This window comes from Erpetoichthys calabaricus, chromosome 3 (genome assembly GCF_900747795.2).
Source record: "Erpetoichthys calabaricus chromosome 3, fErpCal1.3, whole genome shotgun sequence".
Lineage (NCBI taxonomy): Eukaryota > Metazoa > Chordata > Cladistia > Polypteriformes > Polypteridae > Erpetoichthys > Erpetoichthys calabaricus.
In genome coordinates, this window is record NC_041396.2 from 302,633,158 (window position 1) to 302,659,903 (window position 26,746).

Genomic DNA, 26,746 nt, shown 5'->3' on the forward strand with positions numbered 1-26,746 from the left:
GTTCGATTCCCGGGTCCTCCCTGCGTGGAGTTTGCATGTTCTCCCCGTGTCTGTGTGGGTTTCCTCCGGGTGCTCCGGTTTCCTCCCACAGTCCAAAGACATGCAGGTTAGGTGGATTGGCGATTCTGAATTGGCCCTAGTGTGTGCTTGGTGTGTGGGTGTGTTTGTGTGTGTCCTGCGGTGGGTTGGCACCCTGCCCGGGATTGTTTCCTGCCTTGTGCCCTGTGTTGGCTGGGATTGGCTCCAGCAGACCCCCGTGACCCTGTGTTTGGATTCAGCGGGTTGGAAAATGGATGGATGGACTAGCATTGACAACCTTTAAAGATTTTTGTAAAAGATCCCCTATTTGATACTAAGCCTCTATCACTGAGTCAGGTGAGGTATTAATAATAATAATAATTATTTGCATTTATATAGCGCTTTTCTCACTACTCAAAGTGCTCAGCAATTGCAGGTTAAGGGCCTTGCTCAAGGGCCCAACAGAGCAGAGTCCCTATTGGCATTTACGGGATTTGAACCGGCAGCCCTCTGATTGCCAGTGCAGATCCCTAGCCTCACAGCCACTACTCCGCCAATGTGTTACACAATTTTGTTTGATCAAATATCTAGTGGCTATCTTGTGGCTAAATTTTAAAATGTCATGAACTAAAATAATCTAAACTGTGTGCAGTTTCAGTTCCCATTTTACAAAAAAAAGACATAAAGTGCAGAGAAGGGTGACTAAATGGATTTGGGGCCTCCAAGGAATAATTAAAACCTGAAGGAGGTAAACCACATCAGTTTAGGCAGAAGGTGACTGAGATGTGACATGATTTAAGTCCTCAAATTATGAAGGGAATTAGTACAGTGGGTCCCAGTTGCTATTTTAAAATGTGGGACACATGGGGTCACAGATGGAAACTAGCTAAAAGCAAATGTTGCACAAATATCAATATGTTTTACTTCACATAGAAAACCATAGACACATGGAATAAATTAGTACAGTGGATCCCAGCTGTTACATTCCAAGAACATGGGGACACAGCTGGAAACTTTTTAAGGGCAGTTTTTGCACAAACATTAGAAAGTCTTTCTTCACACAAGGAACCATAGACATATGGAATAAGTGACTAAGTGTTGTAGTAGACAGTAGGACTTTGGAGATTGATGGGCTTAGTTGGGATAAATGGCTTTTATTCATCCAAATTGTTCTAATGTTTTGATCTTCTAAACAAGAAGTATGAATTAATTGCTACAATTTTATGATGTGGCAGAATAAAGTGTTGTGACAAAGAGGTCTTACGCATGATTCAAAATGTATAGTCTATCCTGATCATTAAGAATGATGGTATATTTGGACAGGGGCTAATTTCCAATCAGAATGAAAAAAAAATCTAACTGGATGCTTTTATCAACTGTGATAAAATAAATGAAAGAAACATTCTCAATCTTGGAACAAGAGAAAGAATCATTCTTATGACAGTGCCACCTATTTACCTTAATATCAACAAATAGAGTGACATATATCTATAACAAAGCATAGTGGTTTACCTTAAGCATTCAAAATATGCTAAGAAATTACAATAAAACTAACTTATTAGTACATGTGAACATCCAACAAGATGAATTTACTGCAATAAACATTATGCCACCATTCTGACTATTAGCATTAAGTGTAAAGAAAACACTTGTCACTGGTTCTTAGCTATTCTGTCAAAAATGAGATTCTGCCCTGTTTTGCCTTGTATGTTAATGGTCCTGCACTGTACTTTATCTTGTGTGCTTCAGAAAGCACATTCTGATCGTTTGTTTTGTAAAAGGTATTATATAAAAAAAAATTGATTGGTTATACCTGCTTCCACATTAAACCCATTTTGTTTCAGTGGGTGAGGCTACCAACTCCGTTCATCAACTCTCTCAGCTTACTTTATTCTCTTGACTGGAAGCCGATAGGCACAAAGCTGAAAACAACCCTGGAGGAAACACAAACGCACTGCAGGACACACCCATGTTGAGTCAGTTTGGACTTTGCAATCTACCTTAAAGTATGCATTTGATCTATGGGAAGCAACCCATGCAAACCCCACATAAGCAATGATCAAGTCCTGCAGCTTCAAAGCAACAATCCTTGCCAGTGTGTGACTGTCAATCAATCTACCTTTGTTTTATACAGCACCTGACATATAGTACTAATCACAAAACTCCAAAATACATGCAAAAGACATATAGTTTACAGTATCATGCACTGTAGCCAAGGCCATTGAGTTGTAAAGAATCTTGTTGTGTTATGCACTTTGTTAATCTTCCATATACATTAAAGAATGATAAATGGACTGACTGAAAGAAAATGTAGATCACAAAAATGGATAACTCTACCAAAATGACAATAAAGTGCCACATCTCCCACACATTTAGCCATTCAGTCTCCACTTAATGCAGAATGACTTTCTGTATTCACTAAAAAGCCATGAAAACACGGCAGCATTAATAAAATGGCAAAAATTAAGCTGCATCAACTTAAGGAGGCTGCAGGCCCAGCTGGAGCCAAATAATTAAAGTGAAAATAAAATAGAATATCTGTAAATGGCCTTTTAAAGAAGGTTTCTTAGAAAGAGACATAATGACACATTACCTCGTAAACATCTTCAAAGTTCAGTTCATTTGGAGAAAAACAATAAATATTAAAAGCAGGCATTTGATCATAAATATAAAGTAAGTAAATGGTAAGGAACCATACCAAACTTGGAAATGCTCTCCTTCACTTTAATAGACATAGTGAGAGCATCAGGACAAAGTATATCACTGCGCTATACAGTACTTTACATTCATTTTATTAACCTGTTAAGAACCGTGTTTATATGTGGGTTAATATGTTATGTATATGCTAAATAACAAATAAAGAGAAAAAGACATTGACAATTTTTAGTAGTTGGGGAATATTGAGAGCAAACTAAAATAGCTTAAAAAATTCAAATATCATAACATTCATTCATTCATAATCCAACCCACTATATCCTAACTACAGGGTCACGGGGGTCTGCTGGAGCCAATCCCAGCCAACACAGGGAGCAAGGCAGGAAACCCCGGGCAGGGCGCCAGCCCACCGCAGATATCATAACATATGATATCATAAGAGAAAAAGACATTGGCAATTTTTAGTAGTTGGGGAATATTGAGAGCAAACTAAAATAGCTTAAAAAATTCAAATATCATAACATATAAAGTTAACAAACACATGAAGAATGAGTGAGAGGTTAAATGAAGATCTTGTATACCTATGAAAGTGAATTAGTAGCCATATTTAAAACTGACAAACACTTTGGTGTTAAATACAATATTATATCACAAAAGACTTGCTGCATAAAGTGAAGACAAAAAGGCTAAAAGTGTGGGAGATGCAGTACTCTGGAGGAATAGAAGGAGCAGATGTCAATGAATCAGCCACTCAGAGTTTGCTTTGTATTTAACCTTTTACACTGCGCACCATTACAAGTTTCTGTACAAAGTACACAAGAACATATATTAAACAAGGAAAAAAGAAATGTGAGAAAGTACATGTAAGCAGGAATTGATGAAAAGTGTGACAATGGCTCAGTTTTTACCTACATTTTTATTACTCTTTAATTTATTTTTTTTTTTTTTGTATCGGTATGCTGCTGCTGGAGTATGTGAATTTCCCCTTGGGATTAATAAAGTATCTATCTATCTATCTATCTATCTATCTATCTATCTATCTATCTATCTATCTATCTATCTATCTATCTATCTATCTATCTATCTATCTATCTATCTATCTATCTATCTATCTATCTATCAATGGTTGCAAACTGAAACAGTATGTTCTGAGGACCACTGGCAAAAATGTGTTGGAAGTGTCACTTTCAAGGGTGCAGATGTCGTTTTGCCCAATTTAAAGACATAGAAAGCAAGGACTTAAATGAGAGCTCTCAGATGAATACAAGTGGCAAAATGAGTTAATACAAGATCTTATCAGTGCAAAATTCACTTTCATTATGAAATTAGGGTGATAAGGCCAGAACGGGAATTGTCTGGAAAACATTACATATATGCTGTTGTGCAAATTTGTTACATATTGTAACACAGCCAAGAACACATTTGTATGGCCACAGGTTCAGAAAGCACAAAATGATTTAATTTTACAGAACAGGGCAGCTCTAGCATTATATCGATCAGCCAGTACTCTGTAGTTTACCTTTCTTTGGTGACCATCATCCAAAAAATGCTTTACATGTTCATTATAATATGCATGTTTTAACATGTAAATTCTTTTAAACAACTGGTTCCCTAACCGATGAAGTGTTTTGTTCAGGGTTATTACGTGGTGATTCAGTGCTGAGGAATGAACTCTCAATCAACTAGGCCACAATTTTTCCAAACTAGCTGACCCCATTGGGGAGTCAGGATCTGCAAGTGAAAGAAGTGTTATTTGTAAAGTTACGCAATCTTACAATTTGAACTGTTCACATATATGTGGTTTGCTAAAAAATATATACATTATTTTCTTACTATCGATTGTCACCTATTTAAACTTAACACACTTAATAGAGAAATGATTTTTGTGCAATAAAAAAGTGTATTTCTCTCTTTTGTGTTTTATATGATATTAACCTCTGAATACAAGTCAATGGTTGTTCCTCTCCAACTCTAAAACATACTACTGAGATCTCATTTGCAATACTGTGTGCAATTCTGCTTATCAGAATACAAAAAAGACATGGTGTAGAGCCGGACAGACGAGGGTAGCCAAGTGACCTGAACCTTCATGTTCCATGGAGATCATCAGCCAAGGTGATAAGCCGTACTGATGTGGCCCTGATATAGAACAAACTAACTAGACACATATCTGATGCAAAGAGGAGATAATAGCTAAATACAGAAGGCTGATGCACTGTATACTCCTCTGTGGTATTTAAGGTTGACAGTTCCTTAGAACAACTACAGGCTTATTTATTTCTGTACTTTAAAAGGTAGGACATATCAGAATCAATTTAACTTCAGATAATGAAAACAGGCAAAATATTTTACACATTTACTTTCACGTTATGCTGCCAACCATTAACAGCAGCCAAGATTTTAAATTTGCCAATTCATATACATGCTTTCATCCATAGACAAGAGCCTTTAAGTTCAAAGCACATTTTCATTCATTTAACTCTTCATCTGTTAATTTTTGATCTGATCATGCTATTTATAATTCAGGACAACCATAGACTTCCTTAGTGGGAATTGTTACAAAACAAAATTCTGAACTGAATGGTACATTAGCACATTTCAGAGCGCATTCTCATACACACCCATTCTTACCAATGTAATGTAATGTAAAGTCTATTTTTTTAATGTAACAATATAACAACTTTTCAAATACTCCTAATTCAATTCATATCTAAAAATGTTTAATGACAATACCTTATTGCCCCTGTGTGACTGTGTGAATTAGTAGGCCCTACACTGGACTGATTCCATGTCCAGGGTTGTTTCCTGCTTTGTTCTTATTACTGCGAGGATTAACACTAGCCCCTTGACCTCTAGAACCAAGACCCTGGATTTGTTAATATATGTGAAACATGCATACATCCTTTGTGTCTTTCTGAATCGGATCACTCTAACTCTGTATACATTGTTCTACAAAGAAGCCATAGGAAGTCAATTATAAGGCCAAAACAAAGCCAAGCTACCTTTAAAATATCAAATCTCCAAATATGCATCTTGTAGGAGAGTGCTGTCCATACTAATATTGACAATTATTGATCTGAACACCATTAACCCAGACAAAGGGAATGCACAAACCAGCGTGTTTCTTCGTGCCAGTCCCAAGCCCGGATAAATGGGGAGGGCTACGTCGTGAAGGGTATCCGGTGGAAAATTGTGCCAGATCAATATGCAGACAATTCAAATTACCATACTGGATTGGTCGAGGCCAACAGGGTGCTGGTGGAAATTGGACTACTGTTGGCCGAAGAAGGAGAAGAGGAGGGGGAGACATGTCCAGAGGCAGGAGGAGAGGAGGAAGGTAAACAGAGTGGAAGTGAGGGTAGGAACTTTGAATGTTGGCAGTATGACTGGCAAGGGGAGAGAGTTATCCTGAAGGAACAGTATGTCAAGAGTGTTTTGGAGGTGAAAAGAATGTCAGACAGAGTGACAATTATGAAGCTGGAAATTGAAGGTGTGATGATGAATATTTTTAGTGCATATGCGCAGCAAGATGGGTGTGCAATGGATGAGAAAGCAGATTTCTGACGTGAGTTGGATGAAGTGATGGACAGTGTCCCCAAGGAAGAGAGAGTTGTGACTGGAGCGGATTTCAATGGACATGTTGGTGAAGGGAACAGAAGAGATGAGGAGGTGATGGGTAGGTATGGTGTCAAGGAGAAGAATGCGGAAGGTCAGATGGTAGTGGATTTTTGCATAAAGGATGGGCATGGCTGTGATGAAAACATATTTTAAGAAGAGAGGGGAACACAGGGTGACGGACAAGAGTGGAGGAAGATGCACACAGTTACATTATATTTCCTATGCAGGAGGGTCAGTCTGAAGGTGATTGTAGACTGCAAATTAATGGCAAGGGAAAGTGTACTTCGGCAGCATAGGATGGTGGTCTGTAGGATGACGCTGGAGATCAAGAAGAGGAAGAGAGTGAGGGCAGAGCCAAGGATGAAATGGTGGAAGTTAAAAAAGGAAGACTACAAAGCTGAGTTCAGGGAGGAGGTGAGACAGGCACTGGGTGACAGTGAAGAGTTACCAGACAGCTGGGCAATCTCAGCAGAAGTAGCAAGGGTGATAGCTAGAAGGGTGCTTGGTGTGACATCGGCACAGAGGAAGGAGGAAAAGGAAACCTGGTGGTGGAATGGGGGAGGTACAGGAGAGTATACAGAGGAAGAGGATGGCAAAGAGGAAGTGGGATAGTTAGAGGGATGCAGAAAGTACACTGGAGTACAAGGAGATAAGGCGCAAGGTGAAGAGAGAGGTGGCAAAGGCTAAAGAAAATGTGTATGATGAGTTGTATGAGAGGTTGGACACTAAGGACGGAGAAAAGGGCCGGTGGGCTACAGAGGGACCGAGCAGAAAACGATATGCAGCAGGTTAGGGTAATAAGGGGTAAAGATGGAAAGCAAGGAGAGTATGTTGAGCAGACGGAAAGAAACCTTTGTGAGGCTGATGAATGAAGAGAATGAGAGCGAGAGAAGGGTGAATGATATGGAGATAGTGAATCAGGAAGTACAACAGATTAGGAAAGAGGAAGTAAGGACAGCTATGAAGAGAATGAAGAATGGAAATGTCATTGGTCCAGATGACATTCCTCTGGAAACATGGAGGTGTTCAGGAGAGATGGCAGTGGAGTTTTTAACCAGACTGTAAAATGCAGTCTTAGAAAGTGAGAGGATACCTAAGGAGTGGAGAAGAAGTATACTGGTGCAGATTGTTATGAAAAAGGGGGATGTGCCGAGCTGTAGTAACTACAGGGGGATAAATTGATGAGCCACAGCATGAAGTTATGGGAAAGAGTAGTGGAAGCTCAGATAAGAAGGGAGGTGATGATTAGCGAGCAGCATTATGGTTTCATGCTCTGAGGATGTTGATGGAGAAGTTTAGAGAAGGCCAGGAGTTGCATTGCATCTTTGTGGACCTTGAGAAAGCATATGACAGGGTGCCTCGAGAGGAGCTGTGGTATTGTATGAGGAAGTCGGGAGTGGCAGAGAAGTACACAAGAGTTGTACAGGATATGTATGAGGGAAGTGTGACCGTGGTGAGGTCTGAGGAACAAGACAATACGTATGTGAATGAGAGGGAGATCAGAGGAATGGTGAGGAGTCATAGAGTAGAGTTGGTGAAGGTGGAGGAGTTTAAATACTTGGGATCAAAAGCACAGAGTAACAGGGATTGTGTAAGAAAGGTGAAAAAAGAGTGCAGGCAGGGTGGAATGGGTGGAGAAGAGTGGCAGGAGTGATTTTTGACAGCCGGCTACCAGCAAGAGTGAAAGGGAAGGTCTACAGAATGGCAGCGAGACCGGCTTATTTATATGGGTTGGAGAAGGTGGCACTGAGCAGAAAGCAGGAGACAGAGCTGGAGGTAGCAGAGTTAAAGATGTTAATTTTTGCAGTGGGTGTGACGAGGATGGACAAGATTAGAAATGAGTACATTATAGGGAAAGCTCAGGTTGAACAGTTTGGACACAAAGTAAGAGAGGTGAGATTGCATTTGTTTGGACATGTGCAGAGGAGAGATGCTGGGTATATTCGGAGAAGATGCTAGGGATAGAGCTGCCAGGCAAGAGAAAAAGAGAAAGGCCTAAGAGGAGGTTTATGGATGTGGTGAGAGAAGACATGCAGGTGGAGGGTATAACAGTGCAAGATGCAGAGGACAGGAGGATATGGAAAAAGAAGAAGATTGCTCTGCACACCAATTACTGGACTGTTTCTAAATTTAAGATTTCTAAATAAATAAGTTCTATCGAGGCACTGTCTTTGCCTTGTTGCAGGAGTTCCAGCTTTATCTGCCATTCCCACAACACATTGTTAAATAGTTAATCTACCATATTGGGGAATCAAAGGTTAACATTGCTGCTGTACAGTCCCAACATCCTAGGTTTATAACCCACACTTGGTCATGTCTAAGTAAACTCTCCTGTGGGTAATCCCGTTTTCCTCCTGCATCCTACATACATATGTCTTAGATGTAATAGTGAATCTAAATGATTTCAGTGCAAGTGTAGTGGTTGCCTTGAGTGTACTCTATGATAAACTGGTGTCCCACCCAGAGTTGGATCCTGACATAGCCCTGATGTTACCAGAATGGCTTTGGCTTTCCTACAATCTTTAGCTGGAAAAAGTGGGTCTGAGAGCTTTATATTATGTAATACAACATATCCTATAATGGTTCCTAACTGGCTTTCTAGAATAAGTTAAGCAAAGTATCGTTGGAGACCAATAACATAAACACTAATAATCTTAGACAGTGTAAGAATGCAGAGAATGGAGACAACTACAATAAAATGTAATTTCAGTAAAGACACCGTATTGAAAAAAAAGCAGTGGGGATGGCTCACTGTGGCTTCCTTGACAACACTTTAGCCTGGGATGACAGACTGATCTGGGACACTAATAACCCTTACAAAAGGTAGTACATATACATGTTGGTTATAAAGACAAGGGCTTAATCATGATCACCAGGTGACTTACAGTAGAGAATTAGTCTCACCAGAGAAATAATTGCAGTTGCTACAGTTGAGGCCACCATCAGATTCCAGGAGGTATTCTGATCATTTCAAAAAGTTCAACTGAAATCCTAGACATCTAAGTCCATGATGGACATGTTATTTCTAATCCTCATATGGCCAAAAGATATTTTACTCTAAACAGTTCCAGATATTCAAAATGATTCAGAATCTAAGCTACTATCCACCCAGGTTAATGTACCACTGAGAATGTGTATAAGTGAAGTTCAAAATCACATTGACATAAATAACATGCCTGCGGTGGGTTGGCACCCTGCCTGGGATTGGTTCCCTGCCTTGTGCCCTGTGTTGGCTGGGATTGGCTCCAGCAGACCCCCGTGACCCTGTGTTCGGATTCAGCGGGTTGGAAAATGGATGGATGGATGGATAAATAACATGCAGATCTCAGTTAAGCTAATGCAGGCATTGTTAAATCCAGAAGCCATCAGGACAATATTTGATTGCTACATTCTCCTAATACTTTACCCTGAGCTGAACACCCACATTTAATCAATCAGTATATATATATATATATATATATATATATATATATATATATATATACATTTGCAGTTGGAGATCCACAAAGGGAGAAAAAACGAATCACGTATCATAAAATAGTTTTATTCCTGAGCTTTCAACCCCTGTCAATATGTCCTTCTTAAGTTGGCATATGCTGGGTTTATGTCCAAGTGTCTGTTGATGGCATTTTCATCTGATAGCCAAGACTCGGCCAACTCTCTGGCGCTTTTTGTACTGGCCTTAAATTTCACTTTCACGTTGTCCCAGTTGAATGTGTGTCCTGTCGATTTAGTATGTGCATATATCAAAGATAGTGCGTCCTTTCTTCTGACGGCGTTGCGATGTTCCTGTACACGTGTTGAGATTTTTTTTTGACGTTTGTCCTATGTATACAGCTGAGCAAGAATTGCATGGAATACTATAAACTGCGTTTCGTGTTTCGGCTGTCGATTTCTTGTTTTTAGCATTAAACAGGACCGTGCGCAGATTGTTGGTGGGTTTATGTGCTATTTTGATGCCCCACTTGGTCAGGGTGCGTGCCGTGCCTTCTGACACATTATGGTGGTACGGGAGTGAATGCCAGGTGGGGTGGGGGTTCTGATTTACGTCGCTTGTATGCTGATTCCTTTGGCGCCTGCTGTGTAGACTCCGATTAATGAATGATTTTGAGTATCCGTTCGAGGTGAAAAGTTGAAACAGATAGCGTCTCTCATTAATTTTTGTTTCCTTGGTATTACAATGAGTGTGGACTCGTTTAAATAGGGTTTTCACGCAGCTCCGTTTATGAGATACCGGGTGGTTGCTGGCGTAGTGTAGAATCTTGTCTGCGTGGCATTGTTTACGGTAAACACTTGTGGTCAAGGTGGCGTCACTATTTCTTTTTGATGTAAATGTCCAGGAAATTGATGTGTCGATTATTTTCTTTTTCCATTGTGAACAGGATTGCAGGGAATATTGTGTTAATATGATTGAAGAATTCATTCAGCTGGTTCTTTCTTAATATGACGAATGTGTCGTCTACATAGCGTATCCAAATTTTGGGTGTAATCTGGGATAAAGCTATGTTTTCAAATCGTTGCATTACCAGTTCAGCTAGGAGTCCCGATAACGGTGATCCCATCGGCATGCCTTCTTTCTGTGTGTAATACTTGCCGTTGAAATGAAAGTGCGTTTTTTGGCAAAGTGATATTAGGTGCATTAAGTCTTTGATGGACAGTTTGGTTCTTGTCTCTATGGTGGGGTCACTATCCAGTTTCATTAATAATGTTTCTGTGGCCAGTTGGATCGGGATCATGGTGTATAGCGATATAACATCAAACGAGACCATGATCTCGTCCTCGGCGATGGATACGTCATTCAAGCGCTGTAATGCCGACTCCGCGCTGTTGACAGAATAATCGGAGTCGTCCGTTAAATGTTTAAGTAGTTGGAAAAGTCTTTTAGACAAGTTGTATGATGGTCCGCCTATTAGGCTAACCACTGGAGTTTTGTCAGAGTATAGTTTATTTTATTCTGTGTGGTTTTTGTTGGGTCGTTATTTAGCTGTTGATAAGTATTAGTGTCTGAAAGCATTTCTTCTATAGCTGTGGTGTATTGTTCTCTGTCTAGGATAACAGTTGCGCCTCCTTTGTCAGCTGGTGTAATAATAATGCTGTTGTCATTCCGTAAAGATCTTAAAGCTTTCTGTTCACTTGCCAGAATACATGTGGTTGGTTGTCTTGTGTGTAGCTGGCTGGCGACGTTGCATCTTATTTCTTGTGCCTGTTCTGTTGGTATTTTTTCAGTTGCTAAGATATGTTCTAACGAACCGAGGAAGTTCATGTTAGATGCGTCCTTATAATTGAATTTTAATCCTCTGGAGAGAATATTGTGTTCTGTGGTGGAGAGCCGTCTTTTGGATAGGTTGTGTACTCCGGGTTGGGGGTTGTTCATATATTGATTTCCAGTGAGTTTACCCCATTTTTTGTTGAGTGTATTTCGTTTAGAAATACGGTTTTTGGAAGCGGTGTCCTGGATCCTTTTTGTCCATTCCTCCGTAACCGTTTGTCCACATGTTGTGATTAGTTTAGCGTGTTGCTCCATAATTACAGATCGGTAAAAGTTTCGTTGGCGGTGTGTTTCCGTGATAAGTTCATACAAAACTCGTTTAGTAAACTGTTGCATGATGGTTGACATTTTCGGGGTGTTCGTTGGTGGCTTGAATCGTAGGCATCTCGGAGTTACATCGTGCCTGATGCAACTGTGGAGGAAGAAGAGTTTTTCATAGCTTTGCGCTTCACGGATTGCCGAAGTTTCCCATCGTCTAATGCATTGGAGGGCTTCGTGTCCGAAGGTTGTACGAATGGAAAGCTCAGGAATAAAACTATTTTATGATACGTGATTCGTTTTTTCTCCCTTTGTGGATCTCCAACTGCAAATATGCAAACCGTATCACAGACCTTCTCTTCCATATATATATATATATATATATATATATATATATATATATACTGTAACATCCATCCATCCATCCATTCTCTTCCACTTATCCGAGGTCGGGTCGCAGGGGCAGCACCTTGAGCAGAGATGCCCAGACTTCCCTCTCCCCAGCCACTTCTTCTAGCTCTTCCGGGAGCATCCCAAGGCGTTCCCAGGCCAGCCGAGAGACATAGTCCCTCCAGCGTGTCCTGGGTCTTCCCCGGGGCCTCCTCCCGGTTAGACGTGCCCGGAACACCTCTCCAGGGAGGCGTCCAGGAGGCATCCTGATCAGATGCCCGAGCCACCTCATCTGACTCCTCTCGATGTGGAGGAGCAGCGGCTCTACTCTGAGCCCCTCCCGGATGACTGAGCTTCTCACCCTATCTTTAAGGGAAAGCCCAGACACCCTGCGGAGGAAACTCATTTCAGCCGCTTGTATTCGCGATCTCGTTCTTTCGGTCACTACCCATACCTCATGACCATAGGTGAGGGTAGGAACATAGATCAACTGGTAAATTGAGAGCTTTGCCTTGCGGCTCAGCTCCTTTTTCACAACGACAGACTGATGCAGCGCCTGCATTACTGCAGATGCCGCACCGATCCGCCTGTTGATCTCACGCTCCATTCTTCCCTCACTCGTGAACAAGACCCCGAGATACTTGAACTCCTCCACTTGGGGCAGGATCTTGCTCCCAACCCTGAGAGGGTACTCCACCCTTTTCCGGCTGAGGACCATGGTCTCGGATTTGGAGGTGCTGATTCCCATCCCAGCCGCTTCACACTCAGCTGCGAACCGATCCAGAGAGAGCTGAAGATCACGGCCTGATGAAGCAAACAGGACAACATCATCTGCAAAAAGCTGTGACCCAATCCCGAGTCCACCAAACCTGACCCCCTCAACGCCCTGGCTGCACCTAGAAATTCTGTCCATAAAAGTTATGAACAGAATCGGTGACAAAGGGCAGCCCTGGCGGAGTCCAACTCTCACTGGAAACGGGTTCGACTTACTGCCGGCAATGCGGACCAAGCTTTGGCACCGATCGTACAGGGACCGAACAGCCCTTATCAGGGGGTCCGGTAACCCATACTCTCGGAGTACCCCCCACAGGATTCCCCGAGGGACACGGTCGAACGCCTTTTCCAAGTCCACAAAACAAATGTAGACTGGTTGGGCGAACTCCCATGCACCCTCTAGGACCCTGCTAAGGGTGTAGAGCTGGTCCACTATTCTGCGACCAGGACGAAAACCACACTGTTCCTCCTGAATCCAAGGTTCGACTATCCGACGGACCCTCCTCTCCAGGACCCCCGAATAGACTTTTCCAGGGAGGCTGAGGAGTGTGATCCCTCTGTAGTGGAACACACCCTCTGGTCCCCTTTCTTAAAGAGGGGGACCACCACCCCGGTCTGCCAATCCAGAGGCACTGTCCCTGATGTCCATGCGATGTTGCAGAGACGTGTCAACCAAGACAGTCCTACAACATCCAGAGCCTTGAGGAACTCCGGGCGTATCTCATCCACCCCCGGGGCCCTGCCACCAAGGAGTTTTTTGACCACCTCGGTGACCTCAGTCCCAGAGATGGGGGAGCCCACCTCTGAGTCCCCAGGCTCTGCTTCCACATTGGAAGGCATGTTAGTGGGATTGAGGAGGTCTTCGAAGTACTCCCCCCACCGACCCACAACGTCCCGAGTGGAGGTCAGCAGCACACCATCACCACCATATACAGTGTTGACACTGCACTGCTTCCCCCTCCTGAGACGCCGGACCAGAATCTCCTCGAAGCCCGTCCGAAAGTCGTTCTCCATGGCCTCCCCAAACTCCTCCCACGCCCGAGTTTTTGCCTCAGCAACCACCAAAGCCGCATTCCGCTGGCCTGCCAGTACCTATCAGCTGCCTCCAGAGTCCACAGGACAAAAGGGTCCTGTAGGACTCCTTCTTCAGCTTGACGGCATCCCTCACCGCCGGTGTCCACCAACGGGTTCGGGGATTGCCGCCACAACAGGCACCGACCACCTTACGGCCACAGCTCCGGTCAGCTGCCTCAACAATAGAGGCACGGAACATGGCCCATTCGGACTCAATGTCCCCCACCTCCCTCGGGATGTGGTCGAAGTTCTGCCGGAGGTGGGAGTTGAAGCTACTTCTGACAGGGGGCTCTGACAGACGTTCCCAGCAGACCCTCACAACACGTTTGGGCCTACCAGGCCTGACCGGCATCCTCCCCCACCATCGAAGCCAACTCACCACCAGGTGGTGATCAGTTGACAGCTCCGCCCCTCTCTTCACCCGAGTGTCCAACACATGTGGCCGCAAGTCTGATCACACGACCACAAAGTCGATCATCGAACTGAGGCCTAGGGTGTCCTGGTGCCAAGTGCACATATGAACACCCCTATGCTTGAACATGGTGTTCGTTATGGACAATCCGTGACGAGCACAGAAGTCCAATAACAAAACACCGCTCGGGTTCAGATCAGGGGGGCCATTCCTCCCAATCACGCCCTTCCAGGTCTCACTGTCATTGCCCACGTGAGCATTGAAGTCTCCTAGCAGAACGAGGGAGTCCCCAGAAGGTATGCCCTCTAGCACCCCCTCCCGGGACTCCAAACAGGGTGGGTACTCCGAACTGCTATTCGGTGCATACACACAAACAACAGTTAGGACCCGTCCCCCCACCCAAAGGCGGAGGGAGGCTACCCTCTCGTCTACTGGGGTAAACCCCAATGAACAGGCTCCAAGTAGGGGGGCAATAAGTATACCCACACCCGCTCGGCGCCTCTCAGCGGGGGCAACTCCAGAGTAGTAGAGAGTCCAGCCCCTCTCAAGGAGATTGGTTCCAGAGTCCAAGCTGTGCGTCGAGGTGAGTCCGACTATATCTAGCCGGAACCTCTCAACCTCGCACACTAGCTCAGGCTCCTTCCCCTTCAGAGAGGTGACATTCCACGTCCCAAGAGCCAGCTTCTGTAGCCGAGGATCGGACTGCCAAGGTCCCCGCCTTCGGCCACCGCCCAACTCACACTGCACCCGGCCTCCTTGGCCCCTCTCATAGGTGGTGAGCCCATGGGAAGGGGGACCCACGTTGCCTCTTCGGGCTGTGCCCGGCCGAGCCCCATGGGTGCAAGCCCAGCCACCAGGAGCTCGTCATCGAGCCCCACTTCCAGGCCTGGCTCCAGATGGGGGCCCCAGTGACCCGCGTCTTGGCAAGGGAAAACGCCGTCCAAAGTTTTCTTTCATCATAGGAGGTTTAAATCGCTCTTTGTCTCATCCCTCACCTAGGACCAGTTTGCCTTGGGTGACCCTACCAGGGGCATAAAGCCCGGACAACAGAGCTCCTAGGATCATTGGGACACGCAAACCCCTCCACCACGATAAGGTGGCAGTTAAAGGAGGGGTATATATATTATACTGTATATTATTATTATATATTATTATATTATTATTATATTATATTATTATATTATATTATATATATTATACTGTAACATGTAGACAGAAACAGTGTGCACTACCACAAGACACTTGACAGGGGTGAGAAACTCCCTGTCTCTTGTAGACTTCTTCAATAAACTCTAATAAAGACTGAAGTATACTGTCATTCTAAGTTTGTAAAAATCACAGAAGAAGCTGATTTAACAAAGGGACTGTGGCAGCCTCTGTTAGGTAGAATACTTATCTTTCTATCTACTACATTGACTCTTTAAGAATCACATGACCTTTACGCATGAGTGTTTAAAAGTTAAAGCAAGCCTTCAGGTAATGTTCAATTCAGCCCCTGCTTTTGACCTAGCTTTATATGTAACGCGATCTAAGAGATGTAAACATTTAGAACCATTTTAAACATTTCACCATGACAAATTTGAAGGATTCACGTCCCGTGTTTGCATGTTCCCCTCATGTTTGTGTGTGTTTCTTCTTGTGCTCTGGTTTCCTCTGACAGTACAAAGACACACAGGTTGGATGAATTGGAGTTGTTAAATTGGCCCCAGTGTGTGTGTGTGTGTGTGTGTGTGTGAACACCTTGCAATGGACTGGTTCCCTGTCCAGAGGATACTCCTGCCGTGTGCCAATGCTTGCTGTGATAGGCCTCAGCTTCACTGTGATCCTGAACTGGATAAGTGGGTTAAGAAAATGGACAGTACGATTTAAAAGTCCCCCCAATACTTTTATCTACAACACAACTTGGTAACATTTTTTATGTATCGTTCTCTTTGTAAATAAATATTTGCTAATGTTTTTTCTACGTTTACAGCACCCCATGTTTTCTTTTTTAACTCATTTGAATGTAACAATTTCCAACCACTATACTAGCCAACTGCATAACTTTAAACACTTCTGTCATGTCACATATTAATCTTTTCTTAAACTAAAAAGAATCAACTCTTCATATTTTCCCTCATGTAACTCATCACCTGCAATCCACAAAATGAACTGAGTCACTCTTCTTTTCTACCTTTTCTCTGGTGTTATTATATCCTTACTGTAAAATGAAAAACACACAATATTTCAAAAACATCTTCCCAAGTGTGTTGTTTTGCTTAAGAATAGTCGCCCTTAACATGTACTCAACACATTGTACCAAGAAACCAATGTAACTTACGAACCCACTACTAACAGCAATTTGTTTTTCCACACTTACTTGCTGTTGTTTTTTCTTTTTGTATATTTATAAATATCATAACAAAACCACATCTAGCCAAAATATTGAATTAATTAAAACCTTGGATCAATTTGTGCCTCACATGTCCTTCTTGTGAATTTATATTTGAAGGGTTCCGGTTCTCCACAAAGACTTTAAAATATAAATTACTCCACTTTCATCCAAAAACTGTCAAATATAAATGTTCTTAGTCTGTGTTCATAACTGTGCCTTGAAAATACACTAATGCACCCTCCACACTGGTCCTCGTTACTAAACTATTACAGTCTCTGACTTGCTGTAACCCGGTATAGGCAAAAATGTACTGTAGTCTTGGAAAATGGATGGCTACGTTTAGGCACCACCGAGGTGTGAGTTCCTGCTTTATGCCTGATGCTGTTGAGGTAGACTTTAACTCACTGTGTCACTATCATCAGGTTCAAAAGACAAATAAAAATTAAACACCTATATCTTTTTTAGGTTACCGTAGTTGTTCACATACAGCCTATAAAATAAGTGAGGGGGAATCCTTGTCTTCCATAACTCAACATGACTATAACAAACCGATTTCATCTTGCACTGCACATCAGGTTTTGTGTTGTTTCTCCATTTTCAGTTGGCTGTCTGTATGAAACGTTTTTACACTTCACTCACTTTTAACATTGTGAAGTTCCAGACATAAACTTTAAAAAGTTTCTGTTGCACTATTTAAAGGGTTTCATATCTGGGCCATATTTTTTGTGCTTGTTTAAAAAATAAAAAATAACACTTACAGAGCACCCTACACCCCAAGACTTATGTGAAAAAAAATTAGGAACCTTACATCTTAAAAATGAGTTTAATAATTAGGACTTGAAAAAAACATTAAAATGATAAAAAAAAAGTTTATTTTTGATGCAGAATGGTACAATATTCCATAGTTTTGAAGAATACAATAAATGTAAAAGGTGATATTGCAAAACCTTTTCACTAATGCCAAAGACATAATGTAAGAATAACTCTGAAATACCGAAAAGAAATAAGTACTAAAAGATTTAAATGACACAAGGGTACTGTAAAAAATCAGTGTGGCATTGAGGTTAAAATTTTGCACTTCAATCCCAGAGGTTGTGGGTTTAAATCCCACTACTGGCACTGTGTTACCATGAGCCAGTCACTTCAACTACCTGTGCCCCAAACAGAAAAGCAAGAAATAAATATAGATAGATAGATAGTGTCATAGGTGGCTGGGGGGCGACCCGGCCAGGACACCCCGGAGGAGGGCATACACCTCCCTCAGACCATGTGGGGGCGACCGCCCTGGTGGCTATGGGGACCACGGGTGCAGAGCTTTGAAGCTCAACCCTGTAGGGGCCCGTGGTCACCGCCAGGGGGCACCCCAATGCCTTTGGAGCCCTGGACCTCAGCACTTCTGCCACACCCGGAAGTGCTGGGGGGAAGAGGATCGGGGACACCCGGAGTGTTTCCGGGTGTGCTGCCGGCACTTCCGCCACACTGGGGAGTGCTGGCAGAAGATTGTCAGGAGGCACCTGGAGCACATCCGGGTGATTATAAAAGGGGCCGCATCCCTCCATTCAGGGGCTGGAGTCGGGAGAACGAGAAGACAAGGTCTTGGAGGAGAGGCAAGGAGGCGGCCTGAAGAGAGTGAGGCATTTGATGGTTGGCCTGGACTTTTGGGGACTTTGGGGTTGCGTGCACTTATTGTAAATATGAGTAGTGTAAATAAACGTGTGTTGGGTGACTTTAACGTATCCGCCTGTCTGTTTCCGGGTCATCTTCCACAATAGATAGATAGATAGATAGATAGATAGATAGATAGATAGATAGATAGATAGATAGATAGATAGATAGATAGATAGATAGATAGATAGGAAGATAGATAGATATATAGATAGATAGATAGATAGATAGAGATAGAGATAGATAGATAGATAGATAGATGATAGATAGATAGATAGATAGATAGATAGATATGAAAGGTGCTATATAATAGATAGATAGATAGATAGATAGATAGATAGATAGATAGATAGATAGAGAGATAGATAGATAGATAGATATTGAAGGTGCTATAGATAGATAGATAGATAGCTCGATAGATAGATAGATAGATAGATATGAAAGGTACTAGATAGATAGATCGATAGATAGCTAGATAGATAGATAGATAGATAGCTAGATCGATAGATAGATAGATAGCTAGATAGATCGATAGATAGATCTTTATCGTCATTGTCACTTTTACAAAGGAACGAGGTGCACTCAACTCAGTGTGAGGTATAAAAGTTAGAAAGACAAGAAGAGAGAAAATAAAAACCACTTGTATCCTGTATCTTTGGATAAAGGCGTCAGCCAAATAAGTAAAAATAAATAAATAAATAATAATAATAATGTGGTTTGTCAAACAAATCCAACTTATGTCTATCAACACAAGAGTTATGTAATTCTAGATTTGATCTAAGAAGGTCTGTGTAGAAATATTGCAAACTTTCCACAAATAAAAAAAGAATTTTTACACAACTGCTGACTTTTGTTTTTTCTGTTTTATTTTTTTAATATTTAAAGCACTAGTTGCACACCACTCTTTACGACAAGTGAAGGGCATCACCCAAAACCATCTTGGTTGCAAAGCTGTTTGCATAAGCTATATTCCTCATAAATGCAATCCTTGCACACAAAATGATTCCTGTCATTTTTTGACTAACAACGTCCATCCATCCATTATCCAACCCACTATATCCTAACCACAGGGTCACGGGGGACTAACAATGTGATTGTGAGAATCATTTCTTTTTGCCTTGTGTATTCCTTTTTTTTAACCAATCAGAACCAGATTTAAAAAACATACTGTATTAACCATCATACTTCCCAAAGAAACACCCATGTTTCTCATCCAATGGCTGTCTGCTCTTTCCATCACTTCCAGTTCAAATTATGTTGTTTTTCCAAAAACGGATTGTGATGATTATACATTTAAATGTCTACAAACTGAAAGCCAAAAAAATAGGAATCCTGATGTTTACATGCAAGTAAGAAATACAAGTTACAATAAAGGAACTATACAGTATATATGTGAAAAGGATCTAAATTTGCAAAGAATGCTGATTAAATTAATTAAAGCAAAATTCAATGCACATAGCAAGCAAACTTTAAATTCAGAGTTTATCTTTGGGATGTGCTGTAAAACAAATAGTGTTTAGTTTTCCATGGAAATGTGCTTTGATATATTAATTATATGCTTAGTGGCAACACTGTATTAGAATACAAGTGAAGTATCGCACACTTTGAGCATTCAGTCAGCGGCTGCAGGGAGTTCACAACATAAATGCTCTTTTTCCTTATCATCCACTGCAGGGTGCCCTTTTGAAAATCAGCAGAATGCTCAGATTATATTTCTAGTAGAGTTAAGGAGGTAGAGTTAAAACTCTAAAATGTACTGGAGAAATCTCATCAAGAATATGTCTTTAGTTCTGATTGTTACATGACAGAAACAAATTCTTAGTTATAAGATTAGGGAAAAAAAATCAGATTTAGACGTTAAAGTGAAAGATACTGAAATAGGGCCTAACCCATTTAGAGAAATGTATGCAGTATACAAACATGAGCTGGCTGTCCAGCACTATTTTTGCATGACATACAAAGCCACAGATTTAGCTACTGATTTAAACTTGGGAAACAATGGTTGCAAACAGAGTACATAAAATAGCCTGAGGCGCTTGTGCACAGTGTTACATCTGACTGAACACTGTCATGAAGAGACTGGGCTTACTGTACAAACTGGTGCTGAATTCTAGATTTGAAAACTTATTACTCAATAAAGTTCTTTTTTTTTTTGCCTGTGACCAATGGACCAGGATTAAGTGCTTAGGATTCGCTTAAAAAGAGACATCATGACATGGATGAATTTTTACTGGCTTGTAAATTGACTCAAGACTGTATGTGTAACAAGTAATATAACTCTTGCCAGTGACAATATGGAGCCGACATAAACGTTGATACTGAATGTCAGGCAAACTCTGCTTTTTTGAACACATTGTACACTTCATTGTACATCTACATTATGTATAAATCTTTCATAAGTGAGTCCTTCCTAATCAGCACCCCACAGTAATGAATTCCTACTATGCTTTATTTTAGATTAAACCAATATTATCTGTCCTCACAAGTTTTACGATTAACACTTCATGATCTGATTCAAAGTTATTCAGACAAAAAGCAGGCACAAGAAAGAACAATATCATTAAGATTATACAAGCACTACAGGGGTTTATAGTAGTAGCAGTAGTCGATTAGATAGATAGATAGATAGATAGATAGATAGATAGATAGATAGATAGATAGATAGATAGATAGATAGATAGATAGATAGATAGATAGATAGATAGATAGATGAGAGGCACTATATAATAGATAGATAGATAGATAGATAGATAGATAGATAGATAGATAGATAGATAGATAGATAGATAGATAGATAGATAGATAGATAGATAGATAGATAGCTTTATTAATCCCCAAGGGGAAATTCACATACTGTACATCTTAGATTAGATTAGACAATTGTAGGGAGACCTAACCCATCTAGTAGTGTTGTGCAAGATATTAGTTAAAAAGGATGCCAAAAAGAAAACATTACAAATATTGTTCAAGCCTATCTCATCAGCAAATTGTGAACCAACAAATTTGAGGACACATGTTTTGCTTCCAGTTCCAAACTTTAATCACAAGAAAACTGATGCCATAGGCTTTCATTAACTTATATAGCATGGTACGTTGGATGCTATTCACTAACTGTGTATTAGATCCAAGCACAGAGAGGCAGAAATGCTGAATAATGTATTCAACAACTAGCAGCTGGCATTTCTGAGGAGCCCATCAATATACATGTAGGCTGTACTGCAGCTGAAAATGACATCAATCTGAATAATATAGCATGCTGGGGATCTTTAAAAAGATTTATGAGAACATTAACCATGACTAAGTATTTAAACTTGAATCTTCACACTGCAATTGTATTTTGGAGGAGAAAATGAAAAGGGACATAATGTCACAGATATAACTGAAGGTAGGGTGGTAATACTCCATTATAAAATGACAAAAATCTGTGAAAATGCAGCATTTTAATCTTCTGTTGTCAATTTAAAAAATGACAGCAATACCTTTTGAATCTTTACACTGTATTTGTAAAAATAAAAAAGGAATATAATATCACAGACAAATGACAGTGGGGAAGTAATATTCAACAAAAAAGACAAAACAGTTTCTGAGCCTACAGCATTTTATTTTTCTGCTTTAAATTAAAAAAAAGACAGTAGCAACCTTTAGAGTTAATACTTGCAAAACAAGAAACTGGGAAAGTACAATAAAAATACATTTATACAGTTTACTCTGAGAAGAACTTCTGAACAATAAATGCTTAAGTAATTTGGGGAGGGGGGTGGGCGGGGGCGGTAACAGGACTACACAAACCTGCCCTTGTTCCTTTTTTGCAGAGGATTAGCTTAGCTGGATGTGTGTCCGCCAAATGCAGAATACATTAAGTGTGGAAATCTTGTTTAACAGTTCGTTCTTGGTTGTCCAGTGCAGCTTTCTTTTAAGAAGTGTGCCTCGGCAAGATTGCCTTAACTTGCCATTTCTTTATTTAAACAATCATGCTTAAATTGTATATAGCACAATTAAACGCATGCACCATCATGTGGCAATATAAACGTAAAAATAAATACAAATAGAAACAACATGTACTAAGTGGAGCTACATAAAGACTTGCTATTAAATTCACAGAGTAGTTTAGTGGATACACAGAAATCAACTGAAAGAAGGAAAGCAGCACCAGAGTCAACTACACTAGAGTCTGTCTGAAAGAGTTAAGATGAGCAAACCAGTTCTACAAAGCAGTTAAGACGAGCAAACCAGTTCTACAAAGCAATTCAGTTTTTTCCACATTTATGCAAAGCCACCCTTACCTACCCCCCTTAAACCAAACAGCGCCTGGAGAGAGAAGCCCTAGCTGACCAGCCGAACAAGTGCAGGTCACAGAACATGGAATGAGCACAACAGCTGCAGAATACCACGCATCAGTCAGCCTAACACTGTGGCCCGATATGGGCGCTTATGAAACAAGAGGAGGATATGGGTGAGTGCACCTTAGAGAGAGAGAGAGAGAGAGAGAGAGAGAGAGAGACAGGGAGAGGTTGAGAGCATGCACTGATACAGCACATTGTCGCACCCGCCACATGATGAACCACCTCAGGATCACAATTTATGACCCGAGTGCAGGTGATGAAACGATTCCATCCTGTGCACTGAATGGTTTACCCTTTAACTGCACAGTAAGAGAGGGATAATAATAACTGTTAAGTGGATAATGTATCTAAATGTACCGTGAATCTGCAGAAATTCAAAGTCTGTAAGTTGTCCGTTCCCAAATCACCACCACATTTCTTTTATGCTGTATCAGCTCAGTGGTTTCCAAACTCTTTTTGGTTCCTGCATCCCCAATGACAGTTTCCTCCAGATGAGGTTCAGCCCTCTTGTTTATCACTGATGTCAGTGCATATACATGAAATAACCACTACTGACATGTAGTACTGCAAATAAATATAAATGAGGAGTCCATTATTGTGAAACTAAGCAAAGATGGAAAATATCAGCTTAAGGTAATTATATTTATTATTATGACTTTTTGACTAGTGTCACCTGCTGTTTAAAATGTACGTCTTTCCTTGGGGCTTCCTATCAAAGATAAAAGACAAGGCTGTTTCGTTATTTGGCTATTTTAAAAATGGGCATGTGTGGGATGCGAGCACAGGGGTGTCATGTGAATAATAGGCATCCCTTTCACGGTTATTTCCTGTCTTCGTCGATTTCGAGAGCTTTCGCCTCATTGCTGGATAATCAGGACCAGAAAATGAATGGATGGAGAGATAGTAAAAACGTCCCCGGCTTAGTTTTTTTTCCCAGTTTGCCCTTGTATTGGTGTGGATTTAAATCCAACAATTACCGGCATTTCTAATGAAATTGTGGGTGTCTGCTACGAACAAATACGTCTAAACTCAAGCTCCTGCGTTGCGTCCAATGTTGCTAGAATTGAATCCGGCTCCCCAACGACAGGTGGATAAATGCATCATTGTTTTTCATATAATGTCCTCGCACGCGTACCCAAGGTAGAGATGCTCTATTCCAGCTGATCTTAATAGCTACTGGCTCGTTAAAGACGAGAGAAACGAGCTGTCAAGCGGCTGAAGTAACGGCAATTTGCGCATCTAACCTGAAACTGGCCAAAGAGGGCATCGGGAGGGAGAGAGGAAGAGAGGGAGAGAGAAAGCAGGAGACAGCGGCTGTGAAAAGTCCCAAGATCTGAAGCCCAGCGTGCCACACAACCCTCAACACAATGGCCTGCCCGATAAAAACAGTCCTTGCATGTCTCGAGCGAACCGCAGCACGGTATTACACACTTACGTTCCGAGGCCATGGTGATGACAGTCTCAGTGGTGGCGTGATACTCGTCCTCCTCGGAGAAGTCTTCTTGTAATGAACCGTCCCCTTGGAACTCATGGTGATCCAGAAGCTGCTGAAGCGGTGGAGCTTTTGGAAGGAGTTGGTTTGCCACCTCCCGGCTGATGTTGGGAGCCTGCTTCAGTCGCAGCTTGCTTAAGATCTGTGACTTGATGGTCTCCAGCCTTAAGACTTTACTGTGCTCTCTCCACATACAAGCCTTACACTGCGGAACCCCGGACTCCTCGGCTTCCACTACAACTAATCCTGCGGCTTCCGTGAAGCTCTCAGTTCTGGACTGCGGTTGCTGCAGCTGTTGGTGGCTCGGCTCATCACTCCCCGTGCGCCCGAGCGAAACCAGTACCATTATGCACAGCAAAAAGTTATAAGTAGGCATGACGAGATCACGGGGGGATTTAATTCACTTCACTCCGGATGGCTCTGCAGAACTCGACCCTGCCACTTTCCAATCCTCTTCTATTGCGCAAAGTTCTGCAACTGATTTCGTCCTGGGTGGGGAGGCCCGGGGTTCCAAATAATCCCAATTCCAAACTATGTAAGAGATCGATAAGAAGATGTGTGAATAAATAGTGTCGCGGGCAAAGCTAAAAGGGTCCCTTTTTATATCACAGCTGCTCCATGTCGTATAAAGCCTCGATTGGCTGGGAACTCAACAAAAGACTCCTTTAAGGGCTGTCATCAAGTCAAGAGAAACCGAGAGAGGGAGAGAGAGGACCTGGAGAGAGTTCTCGTGTCAGTTCCTATTTCAACGTTAGTTCTCCTCTAAACCTGCACGTAAAACTGAAGGTAAAGGTTAATGCAGTTTACTCACTTCATTATTATTCATTAGCCATTCATTCTGAATAATCCAGTTTATTTATTAGTGATTCATTCAGAATAGATCCATCTATTGAATCATTATTTTTAAGGGAATGTGAAATTTGCTTATATTCATTCTGAGTGGGGCTTTGCAGTCTTCTTCCAGTGCATGGTTATATTAATGTACGAGTCTCCTTATGACTTTTGTCGGTTTGATAAACATTTGTTAATTAAACCTCCTCTTCAAAAAAGCGTCCCTGAATGGCGCTTGCTGTTAATAGAACTGCGTATATATAAAAATAGAAAAATGACACTTTGTTACTTATGAATGAACAAACTGAATATTCATTAACTGATCATTTTAAATAATTTGGTTGAATAAATTAGTAGAACCTATTAATTTAAAGGACATTTACCAACAGTGTTATTGTTTATTACTAATTAAATAAGAAAAATGAACTCTTAAATACCAAATATTTCAAAGTCAACATTACTTATTACCTATTAAACAATAAATTAAATTATATTTATTAAAAAATTATTCAGAGTAAATCAGTTTTCATATTTTCTCGCCATTTTCCAGGTAGAATTACAACGAACATTGAACCACAAGTGATGACATGCTTTTTGTTTTGCTTCCATGTTTTTGACGAATGTTACAAGCAGCCTTAAATCGGTTATATTTGATACTTCAGACTTATCATTGTCAGTTGCTGCTGTCATAAGAAAATGTATTTGTTTAATAAACTTGCTTGGTATGAAATACCTTGACAGGTTTCTCTGCAACGCGCACGTGTAAAGCAAATCCCAATTACAAAAATTACGAGTTCTGCCCGCAGTCGAGGATAAGATTACACAAACGACATGACAAAGCGGCGTCGCGGACGTGAGAACAACCCTTGACACCATGAACTGGATTAAGTGGGTCTGGTAATGGAGGAATATAATAATAATTCTTTGCATTTACTGTATATAGCGCTTTTCTCACTACTCGAAGCGTTCAGCCATTGCAGGTTAAGGGCCTTGCTCAAGGGCCCAACAGAGCAGAGTTGCTTTTGGCATTTACGGGATTCGAACCGGCAACCTTCCGATTACCAGTGCAGATCCCTAGCCTCAAAGCCAATATAATAAACTCAGCAAACTTGAAGACAACGTCATTAGTTTTTTATAGAATGCGGAGCAGGTGACAAGGTCAAGTTTCACATTCATCGCTATGATTTTTATACAGTGTAGCAAATGTTCATTGCGCAGTGTCAGACGTCATATCTTGTCCTAAATGCCACTGAGTCATTATAACGCGACCTCTACTTGCAGCTTTTGCCGATGCCACTGTGGTAAACCGTGTCGGCGTGGAGTCGTTGTCAGCCAGGAGCATCGTCACAAGACTTGTCCAATGACAGTTTTTGGTGCAAGTACGAGTTTGTTCGAAGATTACCTGTCCTTAAAACGTTCTAGGCGATTAGAGCTTGGTAGCTGCGAGGTTTGACACGTCACAAACCATGAGTATTTCGCTAGGTGCTGTCTTATTAAAGGCCATCATGAAATGAGGACCAGGCACATCAGCTTTGAATTTGTTTGTATTACTACTTCCCGTTTTATGTTACTA

General features: G+C 41.4%; 1 protein-coding gene across 1 annotated transcript in view; it reads right to left on the reverse strand.

Annotated features, from left to right (window-relative positions):
- Positions 1 to 24,922, reverse strand: part of LOC114649156 (growth/differentiation factor 11-like) — a 62,090-nt gene extending 37,168 nt beyond the window's left edge. The window contains exon 1 of the mRNA XM_028798609.2: positions 24,286 to 24,922. Within this exon, the coding sequence (XP_028654442.2) occupies positions 24,286 to 24,718 (433 nt within the window). The 5' untranslated portion in view covers positions 24,719 to 24,922. The remainder of the gene's footprint in view (positions 1 to 24,285) is intronic.
- Positions 24,923 to 26,746: the final 1,824 nt, after the last annotated feature.